General features: G+C 41.7%; 1 protein-coding gene across 6 annotated transcripts; it reads right to left on the bottom strand.

Moving 5' to 3' along the window:
* Window positions 1–6425: 6425 nt before the first annotated feature.
* On the bottom strand, window positions 6426–9730 carry mul1 (mitochondrial E3 ubiquitin protein ligase 1). Of its 6 annotated transcripts, none has more exons than XM_069526879.1 (5): window positions 9685–9730; window positions 8547–8688; window positions 8361–8448; window positions 8109–8229; window positions 6426–7618 (listed from the first exon to the last, which is right to left on the bottom strand). In XM_069526879.1, exons 2-5 carry the CDS (start codon window positions 8664–8666, stop codon window positions 6889–6891), a joined length of 1059 nt encoding a protein of 352 aa, XP_069382980.1. In that variant the 5' UTR covers window positions 8667–8688; window positions 9685–9730; the 3' UTR covers window positions 6426–6888. The 6 variants fall into 6 exon arrangements, with proteins under 6 accessions (XP_069382980.1, XP_069382982.1, XP_069382981.1 ...); XM_069526881.1 differs by having other exon boundaries at window positions 9567–9720; XM_069526880.1 differs by having other exon boundaries at window positions 8547–8685; window positions 9685–9720.
* Between the last annotated feature and the right edge of the window lie 1206 nt (window positions 9731–10936).

The following is a 10936-nucleotide window of genomic DNA, read 5'->3' as shown; positions in this document are numbered from 1 at the left end:
ATTATTGTCCCTTTACTAACAAGGGGTACCTCAGGGATCAATGCTTGGACCCATTGTCTTTGTAATATTCACCCTCACCCTTGGTGAGATTATCTGCTCACATCCGCTAAAGTCACTTTGCTGATGATGCCCTGTCCTCCCTGCCAGATGACTCCACTCAACCTGCCCCAGTGGTTTCACAAATTGGATGATGGGAAGCCACTTTCAGCTCAATCTCTCTTAAGACAAAAACCTTCAGTTTGTCCAGTCTGGGCTACTTTAAAAAAGACGACAGCCTCCGTAGAGAGGAGAGAGGAGAGAGGACCCTCTCCAGATCTAAATTTAAAGAATTTAAATATAAAAGGTGAATTATAGGGTTAAGAAAACAACAATTTGGATGATTACAAACTAGTAAAACCATCACTAAGATTATTTTGTATTTAATTTCTGCAAATAAATCCCTTTCACCTAAATCTTTGTTTTAATCTTGACACTTCCCCTCGACCTCCTGCGTAACTAATTTCTATATTCCTACATCGCTTTGGTTTCCATCAGCATTTGCTCCCACACGCAGCTCATTAAAAATCTGTAATTGTAAATAACAATGATCGTGGACATTTCCAGGCGATCCCACAGTGAAAGACATGCTGTGTAATTACTTCTGGTTCAATAGTCAATGTGATTTCAAGGTGACATCAGCTGCAGCACCTGAATTTCTTCCGTGTCACTGTAGCACACACCTCGTCAACAACCACGTCAAGCTGACACAGAGGCCGTTAATGGAGGCGGTGGGCGGGTGGGTGGATGTTGGTGGTCTTGGCGGGGGTGGGTGCAGTAGAATAGACTGAAAACACACCAAGAAAAATAACAGCCGGTCTCATTACTGTGGCGTAAATCACCTCCGTTACCTGAAGTCAAACAGCAAACATATTCCTTTTCTCGAATATCAAACACAAAGGAAAAAGACCTCAGACGAGCTTCGGATCTTATTCTGTTGCTAAGTTACAGCCAATAAAGCAAAAATAAAGTTGTTAGAAATAAATTAAACTCAAATACAGTTTATTCTTATTATATCTGTGTCTTATAAAGCACCTGGTGAGGTGAAAGCCACTGAGGAGGTGCAGCAGAGAGGTTCGTTTTTAGCTTTTAATGAGCTTCCACTGACGCAAACAGGATTTTAATTTAGATTTAAATTGAAAAACATCAACACTATCATTCAGCTTCACTCAAACAATTGTCATCATGTTTCCCCCCCCCCCCCCCCCCCCCCCCCCCCACACACACACACACACAGGTCTGCTGACAGTTTATCTTGAGCGACAGTTACCTACAATTATACGTTTACATTCCTGCTACTTAATCTCTTCCGGGCGCCAAATGGAGGCGGGTGTCTAATAAAATCCAGGGCCACTATATCAGCAGTTTAATGTGCACGTAAATGGCTGGTTTAAGTAATTGCACTGTCTGGCTGAAGGCTCGTGCAGAGGTAAGTCACAGGGTGCAATAAATGAACGTTGTCTCGACTTTGCGGAGGACGGGTTAAGAGGATGATTAGCAGTTCCTATGGCAACCATTAGTGTTTTTTCTAATGAGGTCAATCAGCAAGTAAGTGCTGCAAGGAAAATGATCTGGATGACGTTTGTTTTGCTTTGGTCCCAGATGTAATTTCTTTATCTACTATAACAAACTTATTCTCTACTGACTCTTCATCTTCATGAGACGGTCGAGGCTACGGAGGAGGATTTCTGATTTTCATCACCAGCTCGTCTCAGCCGCTGCTGTTGCTAGTTAGCTAGTTTCAGTGGCTGCACTTTCTGTAGCTCAGCCAACTATAGCTGCAGCGAGCTCGTTAGCTTTGTCACCCATGTGCAGTAATCCTGAGATGGGTTTCCCTCAGAAAGAACCAGTTGCTTGAAAAAGGACAGTTTAGTTTCGCTGCTGCGACGCAATCAGTCTTTGAATGCAACCTGCGGAGGACGAGGCCCCCGAGACACAGCAATATTTTTAAATGAGGAGCTTTAAAAATTTAAAATTAAAGTTTTAAATCACATTATTGATAGTTTGGATTAAACTCACAAGATCAGTTAACATTTGATTCGATACCCTGGCTGGGTGCGTGCAGGACAATGTCACAGATTGTAAATAAAGACAGACAAAGTGTCTCCACCTTGAGGACTGAAGCTAAAATATCCCTAATACAAACAATCTTGTATATTGGAGCCAGGAGCAATCGGGTTTGATGGAGCCACGGTAGCGAAGCCAATCAGTCTGAGCCGTCAGCCATGACACTTCACTCATTCATTAATGTGATTAAAACATATTTTTCATGTGTTAACAGTTCAGGTGGTCACGTTTGTGACGTTGCTCTGTTTTACTGAAGTCTTGCCGGGCGTCAGCAGCTCAATCAGGGAGAGTGACAGCAGGTTTGCGTGATCAGGTCTCTGAGAAAGGAGGAGCTGGGCGGACTCAAGGTGACGGAGAACGGGTGAAGTCTGCTGCGTTGGATTTCAGTTGAGTCAACTTATTGCAATGATCTTCTGTATGAGTGCAGGTAGATTGAGTTGTGAGGTCCGCAGTAGAGCAGAGTTCAAACGTGGTCTTGTCCTGAGTGTGGTTCCTGTTTGTTTCTCTGTTTAGCTCAGCTTAAACTTACCAGAGCAGGTGGTAGGTTCCAGGCAGGTGAGGCTATAAAGCTAAAGGCCAGTCAGCAGTGAAGGGGGGGGGTGGCAGCAGCTTGTGGTTAGGCTGCAGAGTTTCTAGTTTTGTGCTGTTTCTTTTTTTTCTTTCTCTGATGTGATTTGGATTTGTTGTGTTTCCCAGGGATCTTTTCGTCTTTAAGTTGTAGAACCTTTCTGTAAATAAACACATTTAAGTGTCTCAGGTTTCTGCTACTTTCAGTTTGCAGCTGCAACAAAGGGATAAATGTTCAATACCTGACCTTGGCCCCCAGGGGTCTCTCAATCAAAACAATGACAAAAGACCTAGTTTGATGATGTCGTGAAGCAGCGTGGGATCATGGGAGTTGTTGTTTAGATGAAAATCTGCCTGATGTGTCTCAGGAGCAAATGGTTCATGGATGTTTTAAAGTTTTACTCACGTTACGATCGTAATGATCCACTAGTTATGTTTATCTAGTTATGAAATCATCACTGGTTTATAAATGAATTCCATTTTGTCCCGATAACGATAAAATGATAAATGATCAAATCAATGTGTCAGAAATATACAAGTCATCAAAACACATAAATAGACCAGTTTTCTTCACACACTTATATAAGGAATTGTTATATATTGTGAATTTATTGGTTGAATCGTCTGAATCCTGCACGTACTGGCACCTCTCTTCTATAAATCCCAGTCTCTTATATATTGTATTACTCCGTACTGTAAGTAGTAAATAATAAACAGCTCCTCTTCTCTCTCCTAATAGACTCTGTGTGTTTTACTCTAGCTCAACAAACCTTGAAGACTCTCTGACGGCTGGCTGAGACTCAAGGGTTTGACTCAAGGACACTTGAGCTGCACTGGAGACTCTCGCTGACACTGAGCATAAGGCTCTTATTTACATCTCGGCTTTAGAAGTGAGTCGGTCTTAATGTTTGTGTACAACAGCCGCCACAGACTTCTGAACCAACACATACTGTAGACGCCAGGATGTTATTCGGCTCAGTGTCGCCGGCAGAGTTTAAAAATCTTACACAGTTAAACAACTAACGTATCAGTGAAGATTTACAGTCATCCAGATAATCAGAGGTTGCACAAGAGCACGTGGGCAACACAAGCAAGTCTTTTGAAAACACTGTTCAACTTCTTTATGCAGACAAACTTTCACTCTTACATTCACACCTACAGTCAATTTACAAGCTCCAATGAACCTGAACCTAATGTGTGCTTGGACGGTGGGAGGACGCTGGAGAAAACCCACGCAAACAAGGTGAGAACATGCAAACAATTGGGATTTGAACCAGAACTTTCTCCATCCCGCCTCCAGCTTTAAAACAGCAGCTTTGAGATTAGTTTGAAGGTTCAGTTACTGTGGTGAGAAGAATATATTTATTCTTCTCACCACTTTTTCAGGCGGAGATATATTTTTATTTTCATTTTGACGCTGTTGTGTGTTAGAAGCGACATCAAGCTCAGCCCCGCTCGCTCACGGGGAATCCTCCGAGAGTCGCTGCTTGTTTTTATATCAGCAGGCCAGGCGGAGAAAGTCCACAGAAACTCCGGAGGCTCCCACTCTTTCACAAATGCAGCCCCTGCGGAGAAACCCCGGAGGTTCTCCGGAGTTCGGTGCGAATCTGAAAGCAGCAACATGGCGTCGCTTTGATAAGAAGATTCAGGTGCTAGTTTCCGTGACTGTCGGAGCAGATTACTCAGTAATCATGTGCCGGTCACATCAGTGTCCGCCTGATTATTTTGAGCGTTTGAGGAAGAAACGTGTCCGACCTGATTTACAGGCTCGTGCTGCTGTCGACTGCCGTTTGAGCTGCGAGGATCTGAAACACGGGCGATCGGTGCATGTGCAGGAAAATGCGATTCTCCTTTAAATTGCTAATGGCCTTCATCCCAGAGTAAAGGGTGAGCGGCAAACATCTCACCTCCATCATTAAGCCTGTGTACAGCTCTTATCATGCGGTTCTTGCACGGGCCTCTTAAGTGGAGAATAATAGAGGGAATGTCTTTGATGGTTCAGTACAGTGACAGCTCCTGCTGCTAAATTGACGTGTTTCCATGGTGTCGGACCAGAGCTGATGCTTTCATGTTTAGCAGCACAATGAGAAACTGATTTGTTAATGCGCAACTAGTGGCTGAACGAGTGTTTTCATGAGTGCGATCTTGAGGTTTATATATCATTGCTTGATCTCTGTAGTCAAACTTTTAAAAAAAGATGAAGTCAGAGCCCGAGGTAAACATCTGGAAATAGAGATTTTCTGATAAGCACCATTTATAAAAAGGTTCATAAGCTGTTAATGCATTTATTAGTAGTAAATTGATTATTGTGTGTTTAGATATAAGCAATTAACAGGAAACAGCTGCAGCACATTTGCACAAAAATAAATTTATAAACCACTAAACATTCACAGTTGCACATTCGTTGCAATAATTAATAACAATTAAATAATTTTAACATAGTTTGAAATCACAGAGAACGTTTATGGTAAAAGCAGTTTTTATTATTTTAAAGTTTAAGGTTCCATCTTAGAATCGGCACCAGATGATTTAATGGATTCTTTTTTTGAGCTATGTCACATCCTTCCTTCTTGCTTACAAACAAACAAACAATTAACAAATGAACACGGCTGGCGGAGATGCTGAAGCAGTAGCTGCAGCTCAGTTAGGCCTGGTGGTAAATTGGCTTTTATCAGCGTCAATACATGCAGCAGGAAGGAGAGAATAATACTCTGATTACACTGTATATCTGACATTTAGCTCAGCATCAGCTCACTGCTGGAAAATAGATCCGTGGGCCGGCCACTGAATACTAATGTAATGTTAATGCCACGGTCCCAGAGTAACGTTAAATAATACAACTGAGGTTTCGTGGCATAATGTGGAGATAAGATGGATTTTTTTCAGTGAATAACACAGAATAATTTGAAAGCACAGAGGACCAGTGCTCAAACTGAGTAACAGTCGACCTCCCCTGGAGGTGGATGTGCCTCCCTGCCGGCATTAAATTGAATCGAGCAGAAGAATTTTCTCGTGGTCTGTCTTCAAAAGCTGAAACTCTGCTCGAGGGAATCATCTGGTTTATGAAAAAGCAAAAGGGAGAAATAAAGGTTGATGACTGTAAAAATGAAATGTTCTTTTCATGCACAGGCAGTTTGCAGGAGTTAAAACAGCTGCTTTCACTGGGGGAGATTTTGGCTCTGCGTTTTTATTTCTCTTCTAAATCCTGCGCCCCTGATGTTCTCAGGCTCACACCCCCCTCTCCTGGCAGAAAGCTTCCTCTCAGTTTCCTCTTTAATTTGCACAGTGACTGTGACAGTTTGTGTCATCGTTTGTCTTTAATGAGGTTTTAGAGTGAGTTCATTTGACGATCTGATGATTTAAGAGTTCGTCCCAGAACCAGTGCTCTTTGGTTTACACATTTTTCACACATGCTTTTATTATCAGGTGGATAATGAAAACAGAAGCACACGTTCAGGTCGGCCGGCCCACGTCTCTGCAGAACTAGACGGAGCTTAGTACAATTAATCCCCTCCAACACCTCTGATCACCTGATCTCACGCTTTACACTCTGACACAGAAATGTGAAGCACTTAAGAAATGATTGGAAAAACCTGTTCACATTTTCAAATCAAGTTTTGAGACTAAAAGAACAAAATATGCTCAAAAATCCTGAGATGAACATGATTGTGAAATGGATTGAGTCTTGCAACAGCAGAGACATTTGTAGAAATTATCATAAAGTTACTAAATACATTAACTCAAATGCAGTGAAGCACGTTTTCATACTTCCGTTTTATTATGATTGATTCAATTTACATGAAATAAAATAAATAATGAGCTTATAAAGTGATAACGTGACTTTGTCATGTTTTTAGTCATACACTTTTGATTCACATTACTTTAATATGTATTCAGATGCTTTTAATTGCATGTTTTCTTTCTTTCCTCTTTCTTAGCAATGACTTATCTGATCAGAATTCATGTGTATAGAGAAAAAAATGTCATCGTAACACAGGCTGAAAGAAGGAATTTAATTTTCTTTATCAAGATGAAAGAAGGGATTCCATTTTCTTTATCAAGATGAATTATACTTTCCAAATATGATTCCACCATTTCATGGGGAAGAAAAACAAAACAAAAACTGCAGCTATTAATCATCTCGAGCCGCAGACGACAGTTTGTGAAGGACGTGAGTGTAAAATGCTGAGTATAGTCTCTGTGTGTGAAATGGCCACATTAGCTGTTGTACAGAGGCACCACTCTGTCTATAGTTGCCCTGCAGATGGGGCATTTCTTTGGCTGTGGCAGGCCGTCGTAGCACTGAGCACACGCACACACGTGGCCACACTCCAGGAACACGCAGGAGCGCTCCTGGCTCAGGCACACAGTACAGCTGGTGGGCGACACGCTGCTTTCCTCGATGTTAAGTTCACGCATGCGTTTCTTCTGCTGCTCCTTGAATTCCTCCAGCATGCTCTTCTCCTTCCTGCTCTGCTTGTGAAGAACGTATCTCTTCCACAGGATGTAGATGAAGATCGAACAGGCGGTGACGCCGGAGACGAGAGCCAGAATCCTCCACAGTCTCACACTCTTCGCCTGCTTCTTCAGGAGAGACTCGTAGTCCAGCCGGGTGAGGAAGTAACGGAAGCCCTGCTTTGGAGGTTGGAGCTTGATGAGGTTGTTGTCCAGCACCAGCTCTCCCACCCCCGTGACGCTGTCTCCCACCCGCAGCATCTCCTCGGTTTCGTGGATGCCCTTGGGTCGTTCCCCGCTGATGAAGTGGCCAATAACACTGGACAGGGACTGGACTGTTGGGTGGAAGTTCTCGTAGGTGGTCTCCAGGTCCAACTCTGCAGCGTCCAGCGGACGTATAACCCGCACAAACGCAGAGACGTCCTCATCGTGAGACCCGAGGGCAAATGGGACCGTGTTGGTGCGCTGGTGGATGACTTTCTCTGTGCTGTTCCTGTTCAGAAATATCCCAGTTACTAGTGTTTATTTAAAGGCTGCAACACATTATTGTTCAATTAGTGATCATCAATCAGTTGATCGGTCCAAAAATTTCCATCAAAGTCTTGAAATGTTTTTGTTTGCTCAACAGACGTTTGATGGACTAATGACGGAGAAAACAAAAAGTATTGCAGATGCCGGAAGAAGCAAATCATATGTGTGTGTGTCTGTCACTTTAAAATCCAAATGAAATCACATTTAATTGTCCATTTTAACATGGAGTGTCAACAGTGTCTTATTCTTTTTACCCGACTGACGTTGGCTGAATCAAGCCTCAGTGATTCAGAGAATAAGTGATTTACAGAGCAGGTCATGATTGCTATTAAAAAAAAAAAAAAAAAAATTCATTTCCGTTGCACTTTAACACAACAGCACTTGAGAGCTAATAAGATCTTGGGGTGTATTTACCACATTCAGACAAGCATTACTCTCGATGACGTACTTACCAGAGGTGGGTGGTGCGGTTCCACACCATCTTCTCCTCCTTCAGCGTCAGTCTTTCAATGACGCCTTTGCAGTTATCAACAAACTGACTACTCAGAGTTTCCTTCACATTCCTCACGGCACCTGCAGTGTGCGATAAGTGAAAAATATATAAATATAAATGCATGATTTAATAGAATAGGTTAGAGGTTATTCCGCAGATAAAGGTTTTGACTGATTGAAAAGACAGTATGTTTATTTCAGGCTCAACTCACCTTCTATGACTGCGTAGGGGACACATCTACCCGGAGTTTCAGACAGGATGTTATTCAAATCCTTGTCAATGGATACTTTCTTGGCTTCCTGTCGAGACAAACTTTGAAGATTAACACGTGGAAAATAAATTCACACACTGGTGACATTAACGGGACAGAGACGGAGTGAGCAGAAACGTGGCCGACCTTTAGTCTGGCAACCGTCGTCGCTCTGTTCTTGTAGATGGTGTAGAAGAGGCCGGTCAGGGCGGAGCTGGTGGCTAAAACCACTATCTGTGCAGTCGAGGGTTTCCCACCGGAGTCCATCCTGCGATCCGCAGCAGTGCTGCTGTAACAGAATTATCATTTTAAACGCTGCCTTTCAGAGGGATCATCATATCACAGGCCATTTAAAACTAATGCACAACTTTGTTCATCTTCAGTTATTGATCTTTGGCTTCAGTACTCGGTTACATGCGTCCTTCAAACACCTTGTAAATAAATATCTGTATCGTCACGATCTCCATTAGCACATATGTCTTTGACTGATTTTGACCTTTCATTATTCTTATGTGGTTGTGTTTGACTGTTTTATGTGATATTGGATGCCCACATTTCCCTCTGGATCAATAAAGTATCTATCTATCTATCTATTCATCTATCTGTCTATCTATCTATCTATTCATCTATCTGTCTATCTATCTATATATTCATCAGTCTATCTTTCTATCTATCTATCTATATATATATCTATTCATCTATCTATCTATCTATCTTTCTATTCATCTCACTGGGTTTTAACTTACACTTGAACTAAAGGTGAACTGACTTTCAGAGCCACTGCACAAACCACAGACTGAAAACAAACTGTATGTAGAGATACACACTTTATAAACTATTCATGTATTTCCTATGGCAGGGACCCAGAGCTAACATTACGCTAGCTCTGTTTGTTGTGATGTTGAAGTCAGTTGAATCTGATCAGTGACTTGGCTCCACTCTCTAGTTATCAACCGGAGTCAGTTATCAACAGTTCGAACACTGACACGTCGGTAGTTTCGTTTCTTCCCTGACTTAAGCTAACTGGCTTACTTAGCTCAAACTAGCCGTTCGCTAGCGGTGCCTCGGCTAACTGCGCTAGCATGACAGGACCCATGGTTTAAAAGAAGCCCGTTAGCTGTCGCGTTACAAACCAGTTTGATATCTGTTCAGAAATGTTTGTCAAACCTGTTGTCGCTCAGTCTCTCGTCGCTGAGTTCACAGAACCAACGAAACAACAACAACAACAAAACAACAACAACAACAACAACCTGCGATCAGCGCTAACATCAGCACCAGGAAGTACCTGAGCTGCAGTGTCTCCTCCCGACCACAAGATGTCGCTGTGGAATCATCTGTCACAGCATCAGTAATAACCACGTGCTCCAGAGTTTGTTTTTGACAGAAGTCGAAATTAAACAAACTTAAAGTTTTATCAAAAATATTTGATGGGATTATTTTTATGAATCTGACAGTTGACTTCATTAAATGTGACCATTTACATTATTTAATAATTAAATTACATGGAAATTTAATATGTAATTGAAATACATAAAGTCAAGAATATTTTTTTTAATGTATGCAATCACTTTTTTATGAGTATTATATGTTATTTATCGTAATTAAACCACATGTTTTATTTTATTTCATTCATAACTATATGAGACTTCCATCTCTCTGGTAGTTTCTTTGCTATTGTTTTTATTTTTTACCTCCGTGTCACATTTAATTTATCTGCTTCAACATTTACTCATTCTTCCCGTGTCATGGCGCGGGCGGAGGCGCTAAAGTAAACAAAACAAAATTTAAAAAATGCAGAATCCAGCCCCGACAGGCCGGATGGAGGTCAGGAAGATGGTTCTTGCCCAGAGTCGACCTTCTGAGGGAGAAGTTCATTCTCCAGCTGCATACAAATTACTTTTTCACCACTGGTATTACTGGGAGCCTCCAAAATCAACCATGACTTGCAAGTCCCACCAGTGCACAGACAGAGTCACATTTAAATAAATAAAAAGGTGAAATCCCAGAGTGACTCGAGAAAACATGAGGCAGAGTGTGAGTCAGTGAACGGATGTTGTATTTAAACTCATACATGACTAGAAACACGTCTGAACTCACAAATGTAGCTGCTCTTCTTTGAATATCATCATTACATCATATGTTTGGTGTGTTTCTTCCATGTTGTTTAATGAAACATGAACAGCTTTCGGCCTATGAATGCAGATAAATTAAAAAGCTGATGCATGTCGGTCAAGGTGTTCCGCCTGCAGTTTACCAGCTAAGCTGCTCAAACATGATTCGTCAAACTAGAAAAAGGAAACCAGAAGCTTCCAGCCCCCAAATCTTGTCCCTCGCCTACAGACTCTGTTTATTCACAAGCAGAATCTGTTTAGATACCTTGTAAAATACTCTACTTATGGTTTTGCTCTGGATTTTCCATTAGAATATTGTATTCAGACAAAAACACATGTCGCAGATTATAAGTTTCACTGTGATGTGGCCTCTTGAACTACCCTTTAAAACTTCTGGAGTTTAATAATGTAACAGGAATGGCTGAC

The sequence above is a fragment of the Paralichthys olivaceus genome, chromosome 6 (assembly GCF_024713975.1).
Source record: "Paralichthys olivaceus isolate ysfri-2021 chromosome 6, ASM2471397v2, whole genome shotgun sequence".
Taxonomy (NCBI): Eukaryota; Metazoa; Chordata; class Actinopteri; order Pleuronectiformes; family Paralichthyidae; genus Paralichthys; species Paralichthys olivaceus.
This window is presented reverse-complemented; position numbering and strand designations above follow the sequence as displayed.